We start from the raw sequence: 18,487 nt of genomic DNA, 5'->3' as shown, positions 1-18,487 counted from the left end.
AGAGTAATCGAGAACATAAATAACACATTTTCTAACTAAAATTACAGGTTACAACATATTTAACGGTAATAAACTGTTCGACGTCATTGTAACTCTTTAAATTACTAATCATTGTAGTAAATAAATAAAACATACAGATGAAAACACTTTGTACATATCACTCGTGTTGTGTATGTATAACCCGAGTACAATCTCATTACTTGCTTCTAATGAACTTCCTTCGAGTGTTAACGTTTACCATTTCATTTCCTTTATTCTTCTTCCTCATCTTCTCTAGCTTCTGTCTATGTCCTTCTATATCTGTCTTAATCACTCGTTCTCTCATCTCATCCGGTAGCAGAGCTAGTCTAGAAAACTTCTTTGGTGATACAAACCCACCAAGTCTCTCTTTGATGTGGTTAAATGCAGGAACAAGGCCGCGTCTTATAAAACACCCGTCGATCAGCTCCATCGAGCTTGTTTCCGGTAAAGACACTGAGTCTTTCAGTTCCAAGTCGAAGCAGAACGGTGAGTCCTTTAACCACATTCTGAGAGAGTGAGCTTTCGCCACTAGAAGTCCTGTTCTCGTTTTGCAGGGAAGAAATGGAGAGCCCATCTCCCAAAGACATGCCTTTAGCGTTTTGTCCAGGGAGATGCCGTTGTACTCTGCGGTCCCTGTGATTAAGACTACTGACTTTGGAGATTCTGGGTACCCTTCAAGTGATGCATCCTGAAATGGCAGAAGAAAGCAGAGGTTCGTTTGTGAATATGAGAATGATTGTCAAAAGATTAATATGTGAGATGAAGCGAAGATGCAGATATTAGAGATAGAAAAATTGCCTGCATGTGGTCAAGCCATAGAGTTAGTGCAACAAGCGCTGCACCTGCTGACAATCTTCTAAAATCAGCACCCCAGTCCTTGTCCGCCACCCTGAAAGTCAAAACCAATCATTAATGTGACTGCTAAACACCTAAGCGTTTGCACTAAACAAGTGTTGACTAGTACAGGCACGAACTATCCCAAACAGACAACATATATGCAAAACAGGATCTGACCTGAAAACGTCGCGACTGAAGATACCCCTTTTGATTGCCAGTTGAAATACCCATGATGCAGTAGCTCTGAGCTCGAAAGCCCAGAGAAGATTCAAAAGAGCATTGGCAAAATTGAGAGCAGCATTGTCCTCTATGGGTTTCAGTTTCTCGAACCATTCATCCACCTCAGAAACTAGCAACTCAGGTCTTCCGACTACAAGCCTGGTATGAATCATAAAAAACATGAGAATCAGTAACATACGATGATATTTATTATTCCTAGGTTCAGTTAAGAGATATACTATTCAAGGAATGCATCATATCATTCAAGATATGTACGGAAACTTGGAATTCATACCTGATAGGAAGATCAAAACCAATATCTTGAAGAGCTTTCAGCAGCAACATGACTTCATTTTTGTCCTTGGAGAAACTCGCCGCCCTAACAAAGCAAGTCCATATCCTGTGGTCTGGCTCCAGGCCTTCTCTCTTCATTTCCAATAGCCTTTCTATTCCACTGTTATAATCTTTGCTCCGAAGGTAAGCATCAATGACTGAACTATATGGCAGCGTTGTTAGTTCCACTTCTGTTTCTTTCAGGTTACTAAGAACTTTTTCCGCTTCTTGGGGCTTTCCTGAAGAACTATATGAAACCATTAGCAGATGCATCGTAGCAAGCGTTGGTTCTATTCCCGCACTCTTCATCATTTGAAGCAGCCTCTCTGCCTTAGAGTCGCTCCCAGAATCTCGGGATATTTTCATCATCGTGTGGTAAAATGAACGGTCTAGTTTATAACCTTTGGAGAGAAGCTCTTCAAACAGCTGTTCAGCTTGCTCAAGGCATTTTTGCTTACCAAAAGCTGAGATCAAACTCTTGTATGTGTCCAGTTTTGGCTCAAGACCAATATTTCTCATTTGCTGCATAAGCAAGTACCCTTCTTCTGGCCGTCTGTCTCTACAATACATTATAATGAGAGTATTGTAAGTGGTCTCATCTGGTTCTAGCCCCGTTTCTTTGATCCTATGGTACACTTGAACTGTTTTCTTGTAATCCTCGATAGCTGTATACATCTTCAGCATGGAATTCCATATCGCGAGCTCGACCTTGAAGCCAGCTTCTTCCATTTCAGAAACCATAACTTCGGCATCTCTGACTCGTTTCCCTTTGCACAAAAGCTCAATCATCATCCTATAAAGGCGAATTGTTGGCAAGTAACCAGCAGCCTTCATGCTATTATATATCTTCTTTACCTCAAAGATATTTCCAACTCGAGCAAATGCGTCAAGCATCAAAAGAATGGAGCTTTTACTAATCTTGAAACCCATATCTTGCAACTCTTCAACAACAACGTATAGCTCCTCAAGCCTTCCATCTACACACAAAGCATGCAACAGAGTGTTGATGGATTCAACACTTGGAGACGGACCATCCCTCATCATAGTGTTAAATATAGCCCTTGCCCGCTCGTAACAGCCACACTCAGCATAAGCCGTCATCAAACTGTTCCATGTCTTGAGATCAGGGGTTCGTCCACTTTGTCTTAAGTTGCCAACCACACTCTCTGCTTTTTGCCATAGATTTAGTTTTCCATAAGCCTCAATGATATCGGTATACGTAGGCGAACAAGCGAAGTGGAAGCCTTTTGTCTCAGCCTGAGTAACCACTTGATGAGCTGTCTCTGGAAAGCCAAGCTTGCAATACACACCAACCATGCTTTTACCAACACTTTCTGAAGCTTCACAGCCAGACAGTCTCAGGTCAGAGAAAACTTGAGAAGCTTCTGCGTAATGTTCATTCGCTACACAGCAGTGTAATAAGGACTCATACATGGTGGAACTGCCAAAACTCCATCCATGAACACATGCGCCAGTAAAGTATTCTTCTAGCGCAGCAATTATATTGTTAACCTTACAATGTAGAACAATTAGTGCTTCGTTTATAAGCAGCCTCGATCCACTGGCGTGTTCTTTCAAAAACTCAAGTAACTCGCACGCTTCTGAATGCCTGCCTGATGAACTGTAGGAACCCAGGATAGATAACAGAGTGTCGTTTTGCAGTTCATAGCCATTGGTGATAGCTACTTTCAACTGTCTAGCAGCAAGATCAAAGCATTCGCCCTTAACAAGAACAGAGGAAATCTCTAGTGGGTTCATGCCACACAGTTCTTCCATATCTCTGATGGTTTTCTGAATGTCTTCTGCCCTGTTTTCATTCATAAGTCCAAGTATCATCAGCTCATACAGACTGTGAGTCGGTGTATGACCATCAGAAATCATATCACGATATAAAGCCCACGCCTTTCTTGTCTCGTTGCCTCTTAGTAACACATCCAACATTACAGAATACGCCAAATTATCAGGCTTAGTCCCTGAGCGCAACATGCAACTGAAAGTCTCTTCAGCCTCCTCTCGCTTCCCAGCCTTGGCATAACCGCAGATGAGAGCACTGTAGGTCTGCAGAGTTGGTTTGATCCCAACATCAAGCATCTCAGACATCAACGCTGCAGCTTCCACAGTTCTGTTTGCTTTACCAAGCGAATCTATCAAAACCGTGTAAGTAATAGCATCAGGGCTTCTACCAGACAACCCTTTCATGTCCTTATAAAGCTTCAGCGCGAGATCAAGCTGCCCCTGCTTCCCATACATGTGAATAATCGTGTTGTAAGTCATCTCGTCTTTCCCAAACCCCATTTTCTGCATCGCCTCGTAAACCTCCTTCACCTTCTCCGTATTCCTCTCTCTAGCAAAAGCATAGAGCAAAGAATTATAAGTAACCGCGTCAGGGAAGTAGCCTTTAAGCTCCAGCTCCGCGAAGAGACTCTCAGCTTTCGCAGCAAGCCCGCATCTTCCATAAACAGAGATCATAGCATTGTAAGTCCACAAGTCAGGCTGGCAACGATGCGCCTCCATGTCCTCGAAAACCTTCACAGCCCCTTCCAAATTCGAATCCCTCGAACACGCACTAAGCAGAGTGTTGTACGTGATAGCATCAGGCCTAAGACCCGAGTTCCTCACCATATCTAACAACTCAACAGCTAGATTCGGAGTCAATCCACCGGACTTAACCCTAGCGTTGATCAAAGTATTGAAACTAATCAAATCAGGAACGCATCCTCTCTTCCGCATTTCGTCGAGCATCTCCTGCGCCTTCGTAAACTTCCCGCTACGCGAATAAACCCCCATCATCGCGTTGTAGACCTGAACCGTATCTCCAACCGCCGGCTCAGCTCTAGCGAAAATCTCAACCGCGAGAGATTCTTGATTCCACCGCCCCAAAACGCCGAGAATCGCTGCGACCATGCGCGCGTTGGGCGAGTGCCAGTGGCGGAGGTTGAGCCACTCGAAAACCTCGAGAGCTCGTTGCCAGCTCACCGCGCCGACTGATTTCACGACGAAGCAGTAATCGGTGGGAGTCATCTGAACGAGGCGAGCGTCGAGGATGTCCGCGACGAATTGGTTAGGTTTAAGGTTTAGGATCTTATCCGTTAGGAGTTTGACTCTCTCTCTCCAGTCCTTGGCTCTTATCAGCGCGACCTTGTTCATCTTCTTCACTCTCCTTCGTCGAGCCGCCACGGCGGCTTCTTCGTTCGCCTTTTGGTGGTCGCTGGAGGCGGCGGAATCGATGAATTCGCCGGAATCCGGCGAATCGGCGATCGGAGAAACCGGAGAAGGAGGGAGAGGGTGAGGGTGAGATTGGGTTGAAGTTGTGGAGTCATATGTCTCACGGAGGTTCAAGTGTGGCCATCGGACGGCGGGGGAGGCTCGACTGTAGGTGAATTTCTGGGTAGAATTACTGTTTCCTTGCTCATCTTTAATCTCGGAAACAGTCACCGGAGAAGAACTAAAGGCGGCGCGAACGGATAAGGCGGGAGATGGAGAAAGGGGAGAGGCAAAAGCTAAAGCCCCTGCAGAAACCGCCATTAATATCTCTAAGCTTTATCCATCTGTTAGCACTTTGCAAGATATGTACCGTTACTAGATGAGGGAGTGAGGAAGAGTTAGAAGATTTTTTTTTAAGCTTGCCGAGATAAAAACTTCTTTCTGTCTGAGATTTTGATAAACAAACAACATGCCGTTTCAATGCAACATAACTCTATGCTGACTTTCTTTTTTTAAACACCTTGCCGGTTTACTGTGACGTAGACGTGTACGAAGGATAAAGCCGAAAGTTACTGTTAACCCGAGAAGATAGAACCTCAAACCAATTCTACGATCATGCATGTTTGCTTGCAACAAAAAATTACGACGTTTGGAATAGTGAATAGTAATCAAACTATCAAAGGGTAAACATTCAAACTTAGTTTTCTTTTCTGGAATTAAACGAAAATAGAGGTTCTTGGTGGGAATAATACATAAGAAAACTTCAAAAACACCACGACAGAAAATTTGGTAACATCCATCTTCTTCTTATAGTCTCTAGTAACGACCAATGCCCCAGACCCTGACAACTCCATCAGTGTAACCACTGAACAGTGTGCTTCCATCTGCGCTCCAGTTCAAGCTTGTGCAGTAGTTCACCTGTACCATTTTGGAATCCAGAAACATCATCAATCCCACGAATCAAAGTCAAAAAGTTAAGCAAAACGGAAAATGATTCATTTCTAACCAAAGTATCAAACTTTTATTAATTAACCATATCCCCAAAGCATACTTTCGCCACTAGTTTTGATGTATTCGGTAAACTAATCAAACCAAAGTTATAACTTTTCATTAGAAAGAGTCCAAGAATTGTAAAAATAACGGCATTACCTTCTTCTGGTTACCAGTTCCGGCACCACCATCCTTCTCAGCCTCCGCCTTAAGGTCAACCTTCAACTCATCAACAACAGTCTTACTCTCAAGATCCCAGATCTTGATACTGCTCTCAGTCGCAGCACACAGCCAGTACCTATTCGGACTAAAGCAAAGCGAGTGAATAATCGAACCCCCCTCAAGCGAGTACAACTTCTTCCCCTCAGCCAAATCCCACAACAAGATCACACCATCTTTCCCACCACTCGCACACAACGAACCATCAGGCGACACAGCCACAGTGTTGAGGTAACCCGAGTGCCCAGCGAGAGAGCTCTTCAGCTTACAGTTCTGAAGATTCCACACTTTCACAGTCTTATCCCACGAAGCTGACACAATGGTGGGGACAAGCGTGTTGGGGCTAAACCTAACACAGCTAATCCAATCCTTATGCCCATCGGCTTCAGAGATCGTGTACTTACACTCACCAAGCGTGTTCCAGAGCTTGATCGTACGGTCACGAGAGGCCGACACGATCTGACGGTTGTCGACGGAGAAGGCCACGGAGAGGACGTCTTTCGTGTGTCCCACGAATCTGCGGGTGGAGACGCCGGTGGCTAGGTCCCAGAGACGGAGCTCGCCGTCCCAGCTTCCGGAGAGAGCGAACTGGCCGTCGGAGGAGAGGACCACGTCTTCGACGAAGTGGGAGTGGCCTGTGAGACGACGCTGGGCGACGCCGTAGGACTTGTCGTCCTTGGTGAGCTTCCAGAGGATGATGGATTTGTCGCGGGAGGAGGTGACGATGATGTCGGAGTTGTCGATCGGCGTGGCGATGGCGGTGACCATGTCGGTGTGGGCGCGCATTGTGCCTTTCAGTACGAGTCCCTCGGCCATGGTTAGGTTCTTGGGAGACAGTTCAAAAATGGCGTATCGGAGCGAGAGAGAGAGAGGTGGAGATCTCGTGAAATGAAGCTATTTATACTCTAGGTCAAATCAATGAAACTAGGGTTTGCTGCTTATAATGGGCCGTGCATGGGCCTGCTTGAGGGAATTTTTTTTTTTTGTTCTAAGTTTGAGGGATATTTTCGTCATTATATTTCTGAGTTGTTTGATCATAGGGAGGTCGGAGTAAGAAACTAACAATTAAAGGTTTAAAACTTGAGATGAATCTGATACAAATGTACAAGAGTTTCCTAAACACACAAAAGAGAGAAATGATTATCTGTTTTTTTTATTTAGTTTGTTTGACTAATAATTCATGTTTTTAATCATGGAGGGCACAACACACGGTGGCTTTGTGATGACCTTGGTACACCTTGACTTCTTTTCCCGCTGGCATAGACCACAACCTAGCCGTCATGTCCGATGATGCTGTGCATATTACAGAATCAAAAACCAGTTTAGAAGACTGTTCTGTCTCTTTTTAAGATGGAGATTAGTGATGATTACCTGTTACAAGAAACTCTCCATCCACTGAGAAGACGCAGTCCCATACCCATCTTTGGTGTCCTGTTAGATAAGGTTGATGAGAGTGTAAGAGAGCAATGGAGAATGAGAAAAGTTTATCTACAAAAACTTGGGGGAGCTCACCTGTTAAAATTTTCTCTAGTTTGAAACCATCGACGTTCCATATTTTGACAGTTTTATCAGATGATGCAGTCGCTAGATATCTGCTAACAAACTATATATAAGCGCTTGGAAGGGAGACGAACATCGGTTTATAAGAGAGTGTCAGAAACACATTACTTGTTTGCAGGAGAGAGTAAGCATTTAAGGATGTGGCCGTTATGAGCTTGCAGCTTATGAAGTGGCTCAAACTCTGTCATCGTCTGAAAACGATACAACAATTTAAATGGCAATGGCAACTATACGATTGTGACTTTAATGACTTATCATACCTGTTTTCCGCGCAACAAGCGCCAAACATAACATGTTCCACGGTTGTTAGCAGCAACAACCATAGTCCCATCCCACATAACCGTTAGAGAGCGTACAGGTGTATCAACTTCTGGTACCTATTAGTTCCACAAGAGAGTGATTACACAGAATCGTTTAAAGATCCTGTTTGGGTGAAAGCTAAGATAAATGTAACAATCGTGTCAAGAAAATTACCAGTTCACAGCTACACGAATTTGCTCTGAGATCCCATACACGTATATTGCCGTTTTGGTCTCCAGATATCAACTCAGTCTGTAGAAAAAAAAACGCAATGTTCATGAATAAAGACTAAACACAATGTGATTGCAACTGAGACAAATATCCTAGAAGCAAACACAAGTCTGTTAAGAGCAGCATAAACAGATCTCTTAAGTGTATACTGATGACACATGCTTTTACAGCTGATATACCTGATTTGGGTGTAAAACAACAGTGTTAACAGCGGCAACACTCTCATACTCTCTTTGGCAACCTGGAGCCCTACAGTTTTGGTCTTACGAGTCAGCAAAGAAATGCAAATCAACTTAAGAAGAAGTAGCTTCAAGACAAGATTTTTTTCTCCTAGCATTTGCACTTTAATGATTTAATCTATTGACACTCAACACTACAAAAAAACTACCTCAAGTCCCAGATTTTAACAGTACCATCCTCTGATCCAGAATACATCCATTTCCCATCACACTGGAACCCCACTGCCATAACATTGTTGGTGTGTGAATCATAAGTCATCACCTGATTCAATCGCACAGAGATCATTCAAGTAAAACCACACACAAACACACTGTAAAACAAAAGAAAGGGTGAAACTTTACAGGTTGAGGGCTGTTGGAATTGACATCAAAGAGACGTATATGAGGATTACAAGCTGCTGCCAGATGACGCTTATCTGGGGTTATCTCCAGCCTATTCACATGCTGAAGAAACAAGACAAGGGTTTTGTGAAAGTTGAAAGCTTTTAAGATGATCTATAGAGAGAAGAGTGTGTCTCTCCTTACCGAGTCAGGATACTGAATGGTACGGTAACACCGACCGCTCTCGGCTTCCCAGAATCGGATCGTGTGATCGTAGCTCGCTGTTGCGAGAACTACACATGGCTGACTCATTCTCGATCTTCACAACTAGGGTTTCGCGATTGAGAGGATCGAAGATGACCGGAGAGTAGCAGAAGAAAATTAAGAATAATCAATCTTGCATAATTAAATCTGGGGGTGTTTTAGTGTTTTAAATATATGCTGGGGTTAAATTGTCATGTATAAATAAGTAAGGCCTCATTGTGATATTTATAAATATAAGGACTGAAGTCAAATACTTCCAAATGGCCTTTACGGAAGCTATAGAGCATCATTATCGCACTTGATTAGGAGGTGCTTATCAACTGTGGTCCCGCAAATACAACAAGCGTCGCAGCTTCTGAGTCCAAATTAAGCGCCGTGTTTTCTCAGTGCTTACACTATTTTGCAGATTCCGACACGTAACAGTCCGTAATTGGTTCGTTTTTAATTTTTTTTAAAAAAAATCAGACAAAAAACTTAAAAAAAAGAAAATTAAACACCTCATCTAGGGTGCTAGAGTTAATGGTACTCTAAGATTTTTTTTGAGAAAAAGACTAAGATAGCACTAAACCAAGTTTTTGTTCCCAAAGTAGTACTCAAGGTTCAAAGTCACAAAAATAGGTTTCATTAAAGAGGTAAATATACACTTATACCCCTTGGGTTAATTAATCCAAACCTTAGGGTTTAGAGTTAAATGGTGGAATTTTGGAATTAGGGTTTAAAATTTTATAAAAAATAAATACTAAAATAAAAGATAAAAATTTTAAAAACAAAAAGTATTTTTAAATTATAAAAAGAATTTGAAAAAAAAAAATTTCGAAAAAAAAGAAAAAAAAATCGAAAAAAAATTATAAAATTTCGAATCTGAAAACATATAATCTGAAACTATAAATTTTTTTTTTTAATTTTTAATTTATTTATTTTTGTTTGTTTATTTAATTTTAATCTAAGGGTATTAGGGATATTTTACTCTTTAATGAATGTCATTTTTGTGACTTTCTCCTTCTAGTGTCATTTTTGAGACATAAACTTCAAAAGGTGCTATTATTGACAATTGCCCATTTTTTTTAGCTTTGTTACATAATAAGTATTTGCCGAAATCAGTTTAAGTCGTCTAGACGGCCTATCTTCTATAACCAAAACGATTTTTATTGAAATCCAATTTTTATACAGTTCAAATTAGTTTATAACTTTTTAAAGTGGTTTTAATTGTTGTAAATTTATTAAATTAAATGCTAACATTAGTATCAATTTATAAATTTGTCTAATTTTTTATTTGTATATATAATTTTGATAACTAGAGCAATCAATCCTTTTACTAACACTAGTGTAAGGCTGTTCTACCGAGTCTCTTAAAATATTGGTGTTGGTACTACAATGTTTTTTTTTTTTTTTTGGAAACAACTACAATGTTTTTCTAAAACAATTATTTTCAGCTATTATGAGACCAATAAACAAAACTGGAAAGGTGGGCGTGAAGCAATAGTCTATCAGCTTTGCATGCTGAGATGAAAGGTTTACTTTGGGCAGTCTCATGTATGAGAGACATAAGGATAATTTTGATACGATTCGAGACGAACTGCTCGGACCTAGTGGACATGACTACAAACCCAGTGGATTGGCTAACATTCGCGATAGTCACGGTGTTCTAGAGATTACTTGAGGATTTCGAAGATGTGAGCATGTCTCATATTTCTCGGAGTATAAATGGTCAGACAGACGCGTTAGCAAAATAATCAAGAACCAAATGCTATATTTTTCCCATATAGATCAGATCCGACCAGACGGAAATACTTTCCATAGAATCGGCTTCTCTGACCACTACTTGATCTTAGCTTAAATGGGCGACAAAAAAACAAAACAAAACTGGAAAGGTGAATGTTGTAGAGCTTCTTCAGTTATGGTCTATGCTCTTTCTCTAGTGTTTCTGTGTTTATTCGTTTCTAGCTTCCCCTCGTATTCGCCTTTAAATTTTCGCTATGCATTAATGTTTCTATGTTTATCTATATAAGAAAGCCCCTTTAAAGAGTGGATGTTGTTATGAAAAATATATGCTATAATACCACCTGATCAATTTGGTCCACTAGTTTAAATTGATCTTCTTAGAAACTTGCTTTAGTTTGCATATTTTGGGAGGATGGATTAGAGTGCAGGTAGTAGGGGCCTCACGTCCCAAAAATTTATTGCATTGCTTGGACATTAAAATTATGGAGCTCAGTCTGTGGTGCTCTCTGGAGTCTGGAGGTTAATAAGAGGATGGTGAGTATCATGGAGAGTGTTTTTTATATTCAGGACCTTTGTTTTTTTGGTAATATTCCATTTTGTTAGACTTAGTTTCTATTAAGTTTATACATATTTATCCGAAGTCCAAACACCAAACCAAACTGAACTGAAAACGAAGTTTGGATGAGAAAATCTTATACCTATAACAAAAAAAAAACCAGAGATCAAACCATAATCGAATCAAGAACCAAATGGATGTCTAAATTTCTATAAATAATTTATATATTCATAAATATAAACTATAGTTAATTTTAAAATAATCAAATATTTTTAAAATACTATTTATAAACTCGACTACCGGAATAATTCTTTACATAAATAATTAAAATTATCCAAATTCTTATCTGAAAATTCAAAAAAAATTAATATTTAAAAACTCAAAATTTCTGAATTTTTAACCCGAATTAACTGAAAACATGAACAAAAAAAAACTATTTCATATACTAGATGATTCCAACTTTTTATCCAAACCAAACCAAAAACCAATATAATCGAACCAAACCGAATTCCCTAAATACTTTCAGGAAAAAAAGTTCAAATTAAACTTCTTCCGACGTGTCTTTTCCATTCATGAACTCTGTACGTATTTAAATTTAGAAAAAAACAAATAAACTTTAGAAATCGTGCCATAACATTGTTGGTGTGTGAATCATACGTCATCACTTGATCCGTATTCACAGAGACCATTCAAGAAAAGGTAAAAGCACCACACATATTGTAAATCAATAGAAAGGGTGAATCTTTACAGGTTGTGGGCTGTTGGAATTGACGTCTAAGAGACGTATATGAGGATTACAAGCTGCAGCCAGATGATGCTTATCTGGAGTTATCTCAAGCCTATTCACATGCTGGAGAAAGAAACACCTAGCCCCAATAGAAAAAAAAAACGTATCAGTTTGTGTTCCGTACAGACAATAATCCCGACAAGAAATTAAAGCTTTAAGATTGAAGCAATCTCTAGAGCAGAGTGTCTCTATGTATGGAATGTTTAAATGTTTTATAGCTAAGTTATTTGCTCGTTACTCAAAAAAAAATAACATAAAATAAAATAAAATTTGCTCGTCTCTACAAAACATACGACTTTCTATGTGAATAATGATCAAGAAAACCCCTTTTTTTTCTATCTATAAGTATATTTTCATGTATTAGATCATCAATCCTTTAATCAAACACTAGTATATGCTATTCTATTGCAAGTCTCTGATGAAATGTTGGTGTCAGTACTACAATTTTTTTTAAAAGGATCATTTTAGCTATTATGGTACCAATTTATAAAATTGGGAAGGTGGATGTTGTTATGAAAAATTATGCTACAATAACACCTGATCATTTTGGTCCTACACTAGCTTAAATTGATCTTCTTAGAAACCTGCTTTAGTTTGAATATACTGGGAGGATGAATTAGAGTGTAGGTAGTAGAGGCCTCACGTCCCACACGTTTAAGGAATGAATTTGTTTTATCTGGTTTGATCTTTTCAAATGTGAACTAAAGCTAATTTGAATTTAGGGCCTAAGCCCATTATATAATATCCTATATATAATCTTTTGCCCTAAGAATATGTCGCAAATATAGATGGGCGACGACAGGAAGATCAAAGGAGCTGTAGACAGGATCAACAACTTACCAGATGTGATCCTCCAACACATACTCTGCTTTGTTCCGACCACCAAAGTAGCCATCAGTACTTCCCTCTTGTCTAGACGATGGAGGCATTTATGGTGCGAGGTACCTTCTATCTCCTTAGATGTGGATACACTGACGGCAGCTTCTGTAAACGAAACCCTAACTCGATATACAGCTCCCATGACGAAGAGTTTTCATCTCATTTTAGAAAACATAACGGAGAACATACCATACATCGACAGGTTGATCAAGTTCGCCATGTCACACAACTTTGAGAATCTTTCCCTGGATTTATGTTCTTCTTATGAAGAGTTTAAGCTTCCTGATTTCTTCTACAGTAGTGATTCTTTCAAGCAACTCAAAATCTATTCTCATAAGATTGTTCCCTACTGCACTGTGTCTTGGACATCGTTGCAGAAGTTATCCTTGAGATTCTGTAGACTCTCTGATGAATCTATGTCTAAGATTATATCCGGTTGTCCTGTTCTTGAAAACTTAACATTGTATGACTGCTATAAACTAAAGGTTCTTGATCTCAGCAAATCCCTACGTTTGAGAACATTATTAGTACACCGTAACATGGGGGCTGAGGGTCCAAGGCAGATTGTGGCACCACATATCCACTGTCTCAGATTGTTGCACTCGCAGTCATCGTGTACTTTGGTTGATGTCGCTTCTTTAACCGAAGCTAAGCTGGACATTTGCTATGCCCTAAGTAACCCTAACTTCAAGTTCAAGGCTGAACCTCTCCAAGTCATGGTGCTAAAAAATCTAGAGAAGTTACAAAACGCAGAGAAGCTTACGTTTGGTGGAAACTTTGTTAAGGTATTTACGCTTTTTTGGGGGGCTGATATTATTGCATTGTCTAATGCCTAAAAGTTGGTTGGTTGCACGGTCCCCTTTTCTATATGGATTAATTAGTGTTTGTTAGTCTGATTTTCTATAGCTCAAAGAACGTTTGAAAAGTCTTATACGTAAAAAGCTCGGTACTAATCAATATTCATAATCTTTTTTGTTCTTTCTGTTAGATTTTATCTCTGGCTGAGATTTGTGGTGTTCCTTTCCCTATTCTCAAGGTCAAATCATTGACTCTTGATACTGTGATCTGTAAGTATGTTATTCCTGGTATAGAAAGGTTGTTACAAAACTCACCTGATTTAGAGAAGCTAATAGTACGTGGAAAGATTTACAACTCGATGCCGGTAAATTCATCATCAACCTCTTTTTCTAGCTATTATCCAAGGAACGTCTTGTGTATCTTATTAATGTTTTACAGGGGGAGCATCTTGACCAATACTTGAAACTAAAGTCCTTGAGTCCGGATCAATGCTGGAAGTCAAAAGATGGTTTCTCTTGGAATAAGTCTCGTTTGAATGTACAACCAAAGCATGTAACTTCATTCATGGAACTCGTGCTTAAGAACACAGAGAAACTAGACAAGATTGTCGTACTGCTGGATGAACGTTACCTTACGTTTAAAATTGAATACGTGATTCCAACGCTTCCTCACAACAGCAATGTTACCATTGTGCTCTCCTCCACCAACAAGCCTATGGCATCAGAGGAGTGGTGAATCATAGGGGTTAAAGTCTTTGAGTGTCATTGAACATTTATTTTTATTTTATATAACTTGTGTACTTTATTGAATATCTACATTTCCCAAACGAAAACACACTAGAAGTCGCCTTTGATTTGGTCACACAAATTTCAGGCCATATACAAGTCGACTTCTTTAGAGTGTATCAAAAGCAGATGTGAATATTGCTAGGTTTTAGTTAGCTTGTTGATAAAAGTTTTTATGAAATATATCTAGAAGCCCCAAGAGAAGAAGATGAACATAAAATACCCGAACCAAAAGTATAGAAATACCCGAGCGGGGTTATATACCTTTATACTGAAATACCCAAAAATCTTAAATACCCGATATGAGCCACTCCTACGATATATGATCATTTGTATCTTGATTGAACAAAAAAAAGTTAAACCATTGATCACAAAATTTTCAATGCTGGACTTTTACCATTTTAGTAATTTATAATTGTTTTTAAAAGTCCAAATATAACATGTAAGAAAATAAATCTATTTTTTTTATTATATGCTTAATGTGATTGTTTAATTTGTTTTAATAATATAAAATTAAAAAAGGGAGATGATACAATAATTCTTATTAAATATATATTATTCATAGTCATTAATTGTCATATTTATGTCAACCATATTAGGTAATTTTGTAACTTTGATTTAAGGAAGGAAAAAATATTTTTTGTACACTACTAATTAATGATAGTTAGTTTAATAAAAAAACATAGTATATGTTTATATGAATCAATTTATTTTTCTAAGAATTCTAAGAATCATCTTCGTGGTGACACGTGACTACGAAAATATGTTATAATGATCCATGACTAATATACAAGGGATATGATCATAAATTAATGTTTCACTTGTATGTAGAACCGGCTTTGCTGCTGTGGAAGTGCTTTTTACAGTGGCCTTTAGAGGTGGACATTTTACCCGATATCCGAAGCCGTATCCGAACCCGATCCGAAAAACCCGAACTGAAATCCGAACCGAAGTTGCAAAATATCCGAACGAGTATTGAATTAGGAGAGATTGGATATCCGAACCCGAACAGGTAATATCTGAACCCGAATGGATATCCGAAAATAACCGAATATATGTATAATTAACCATATATTTCTAGTTTACATCTCTCATTTTATATAAAATATTTATATTGATACTACACATACTTTAAGTTCATATGATATACATAAAATTACGGAGAAAATGATTTGCTACTCACTTAAAATGCATGTCAAACTTTTTATTTCAAGAATTAACAAAAAATTACATCCAAAATTTAAAAACAATAACCAAATTAATGTCTTTTTTTAGTTTCAAAATGTTATGTCCAAATATATTAACCATTCAATGTATTAAAAATAAAAAAATTAGTTAAGTGAAAGTTATATTTTTAAATACAAAAAAATTTGAGAGATGAAATTTTTTTTTTTAAATTTCAAAATCTAAATATCCGAATCCGATCCGAAATAACCGAACCCGAACTAAAAATACCCGAATTCGACCTGAAGTACAGAAATACCCGAACGGGTTCTATACTTCTATACCAAAATACCCGAAAATCCGAAATACTGATCCGAACCCGAACGGGTACCCGAACGCCCACCCCTAGTGGCCTTGTTAAATTTGGTTATCTGGTTTGATCTTTTCAGATATAAACTAAAGCTCATTATTATTTTGGGTCTAAGCCCATTATATAACCTTTCAACAATATCCTATATATAAAACTGTGACCTAAGACTAACATCGCAAAAAAAAGAAAAAAGGATGACCGAAGACATGATGATCAAAGGAGCCGAAGACTTGATCAGCAATTTACCAGATGGGATCCTCCAACACATGCTCTGCTTAATTCCGATCAAACTGGCCATGTCTACATCCCTCTTGTCTAGACGATGGAGACATGTGTGGTGCGAGATACCTTCTATCACCTTAGGTGGGGATACACTGACTGCCGCTTCGATAAATGAAACCCTAGCTCGCTACACAGCCCCGAAGACAAAGAGTTTTGACCCCCTAATAACACCCATTACGAAGGAGAAAATACCATACGTAGACAGGTGGATCAAGTTTGCCACGTCACACAACGTTGAGAATCTGTCCCTGAATTTCTCTCGTTATTATTATTATTGCTAGGTAAGAAACCCATGCGATGATCTCGGGACGATGGTGTTTCACAGATGGGTTCTGGAAAGAAAATGACTTCTTCTCAGGCCAGGGTTGGTACAGTACTTTAGAAGGTTTTGATGGTTTAATGGGGGCACGAAATGTTAGGGCTAGTCTCTCTCCTCTTCATGCAGAGATGGAAGCCTTACTGTGAGCAATAGAGTGTATGAGAAATTTGCGTCAGTATCAAGTCACATTTGCAACGGATTGTTCTCAATTGGTGAATATGGTTTCGGAACCTGATGAATGGCCAGCATTTGCAGTTTATTTGGAAGATATAAAAACCCTTAAAGAAAGCTTCATTAGCTCAGAGCTCATCCATGTCTCAAGAACGCTAAATTCAAAGGCGAATAGTCTAGCACGCAGTGCCAGGAAACAACCGTCTTTTGTCGTTCATATGGATAGAGAGTTCCCGGTTTGGTTTACAGAGTCTGTATGAGTCTGTTTATGTTGATGACAAAAAAAAAACTTGTTTACAATTAATTACTTTCGAAAAAAAATATGTATTACAAAAGTATCTTGCATACAGTTATATGGCTTTATTGATAATACAGCTTTTGCATTAATAGTTTTGTGTTTAAGTGAAAAATTGGATTTAACTATCAGTTAATATTTCAAAAGATAAAACCTTTAATTAAATGTTGATTGGTGCGTCACCTATTAGCTCAGAATCCATGTACCTAACACACCCTGCAACACGTTACTATATCCCAAACACATGGAGTTAATTATTCAGTGAGACATAACTCTATATTGTAGATTTTTAGTATCGAATATAATCAACTGAATCCACAAACATCCAAAGACAATCAAATTGTATTCCATTGTTGATTCACAAACCAGTTTAATGATAACTGAAGAATGACTTTAAGAAGAGATGTACGTATCTAAAGATATGAATATGGATTTGCCGAGTTAGAGTGGGTTACACATAAACGCAATATACAGACAAAATATGACATGTTAACACAGTATATGAGAGATGTCGACGAGAAAACATGGATTAAAGCATGATATATACAATTCGGAGAGTTACTAACATGGATCATAGAACTGTTAGAGTAATTTTGTGTTGTTTCAAATTCTGAGTAGACGAAAAATGTGAATGGTTAATCACTTAAATAATATCCGAAGCATTATTGCAATTAATTTCGAAGCATTGCTATCATTTGCTAAGGGACACAACTGCTGGTCTCATGGTTAGACGCGTTGCTTTGTTGTTTATTTTAAAGTAACTGAATTTGATCACTATTCCCTTCAATGTAATCTTCTCCGTAACCATCAAGAAAGTTACATAAATTTGAAGCTTAACTTAAGATATTATTTTTACTGAATCAATTTATTTAGCATACATTATTATCCATATTTGGGTTTATTCTCGATCTGACATAATATATCTCTATAAGTTAAATAATTTAATGGAAGTATGTATAAGCATTGACCTCCTGTACTATAACCGCTATTGTCTTTCTTGGTAGTAACTTTTTTAACTATTTTAAAAATTAAATTTTAAATACACATATTTCAAAAACCACTTTTATTATAGAAAGACACTTTAACTATTTTTAAAAGCTATTTTTTCTTTGTATTTCTCATCATGTATGTTCCAAGTATATAAGAAATTTTGATCAAAACCTATTAATTTTTTTTTTTTTTTTTCAAATCAAAACCTATTAATTAACATGTCATTATATCTGGTAAAATTTGCTAGGTAGAATTCTTAGTGTATCGTTTTACATTTTTATTTGAATGGATTTTTATCAAAGCAAAATCATCCAATCTTTAATTTTAGTGTATCCTCCGTTCGTGTACTAAAATATAATGTTTAAGAATATTTCTGTACTTACATAATTATCGTTTCTATACAATGCAATTTTCTATCATGCGTAGAATGTAGGTCTCCAACATGGGATTTAACCATTTTATACGGTAGAAAAATCTGAAAAAAAATCTTAATTATTCGAATGAAGGCATGTTATAAAGTCTTATTTGTTGATTATTTGATTTTTTTAAGTAAAAAAAAAACAAAAGTTCTAGGGAAGAGTGAATTTTTAGTTCTCATAGCACACATATTTAGAATGTAACAGATGTATAG

The 18,487-nt window shown here is 38.0% G+C and overlaps 4 protein-coding genes across 5 annotated transcripts; 1 reads left to right on the top strand and 3 right to left on the bottom strand.

The window, feature by feature from the left end:
- Nucleotides 1–58: 58 nt before the first annotated feature.
- LOC103869610 (pentatricopeptide repeat-containing protein At3g18110, chloroplastic) lies at nt 59–5,095 on the bottom strand. The gene is made up of 4 exons (XM_009147687.3): nt 1,373–5,095; nt 1,036–1,236; nt 820–910; nt 59–709 (listed from the first exon to the last, which is right to left on the bottom strand). Exons 1-4 carry the CDS (start codon nt 4,933–4,935, stop codon nt 197–199), a joined length of 4,368 nt encoding a protein of 1,455 aa, XP_009145935.1. The 5' UTR covers nt 4,936–5,095; the 3' UTR covers nt 59–196.
- A 163-nt stretch (nt 5,096–5,258) lies between these two features.
- Nucleotides 5,259–6,706, bottom strand: LOC103869608 (receptor for activated C kinase 1C). Its single transcript, XM_009147684.3, has 2 exons — nt 5,764–6,706; nt 5,259–5,532 (listed from the first exon to the last, which is right to left on the bottom strand). The coding sequence occupies exons 1-2, from the start codon at nt 6,637–6,639 to the stop codon at nt 5,431–5,433; spliced, it is 978 nt and encodes a 325-aa protein (XP_009145932.2). The 5' UTR covers nt 6,640–6,706; the 3' UTR covers nt 5,259–5,430.
- A 168-nt stretch (nt 6,707–6,874) lies between these two features.
- Nucleotides 6,875–8,934, bottom strand: LOC103869606 (target of rapamycin complex subunit LST8-1). Of its 2 annotated transcripts, XM_009147683.3 has the most exons (10): nt 8,679–8,934; nt 8,496–8,597; nt 8,303–8,415; nt 8,094–8,163; nt 7,858–7,935; nt 7,644–7,760; nt 7,492–7,574; nt 7,336–7,415; nt 7,195–7,254; nt 6,875–7,116 (listed from the first exon to the last, which is right to left on the bottom strand). In XM_009147683.3, the coding sequence occupies exons 1-10, from the start codon at nt 8,784–8,786 to the stop codon at nt 7,010–7,012; spliced, it is 918 nt and encodes a 305-aa protein (XP_009145931.1). In that variant the 5' UTR covers nt 8,787–8,934; the 3' UTR covers nt 6,875–7,009. The 2 variants fall into 2 exon arrangements, with proteins under 2 accessions (XP_009145931.1, XP_033148110.1); XM_033292219.1 differs by having other exon boundaries at nt 7,195–7,415.
- Nucleotides 8,935–9,595: 661 nt separating this feature from the next.
- On the top strand, nt 9,596–14,521 carry LOC103869807 (probable F-box protein At1g60180). Its single transcript, XM_009147879.3, has 3 exons — nt 9,596–13,467; nt 13,671–13,844; nt 13,919–14,521. Exons 1-3 carry the CDS (start codon nt 12,592–12,594, stop codon nt 14,213–14,215), a joined length of 1,347 nt encoding a protein of 448 aa, XP_009146127.3. The 5' UTR covers nt 9,596–12,591; the 3' UTR covers nt 14,216–14,521.
- Nucleotides 14,522–18,487: the final 3,966 nt, after the last annotated feature.

The sequence above is a fragment of the Brassica rapa genome, chromosome A05 (genome assembly GCF_000309985.2).
Source record: "Brassica rapa cultivar Chiifu-401-42 chromosome A05, CAAS_Brap_v3.01, whole genome shotgun sequence".
Taxonomy (NCBI): Eukaryota; Viridiplantae; Streptophyta; class Magnoliopsida; order Brassicales; family Brassicaceae; genus Brassica; species Brassica rapa.
This window is presented reverse-complemented; position numbering and strand designations above follow the sequence as displayed.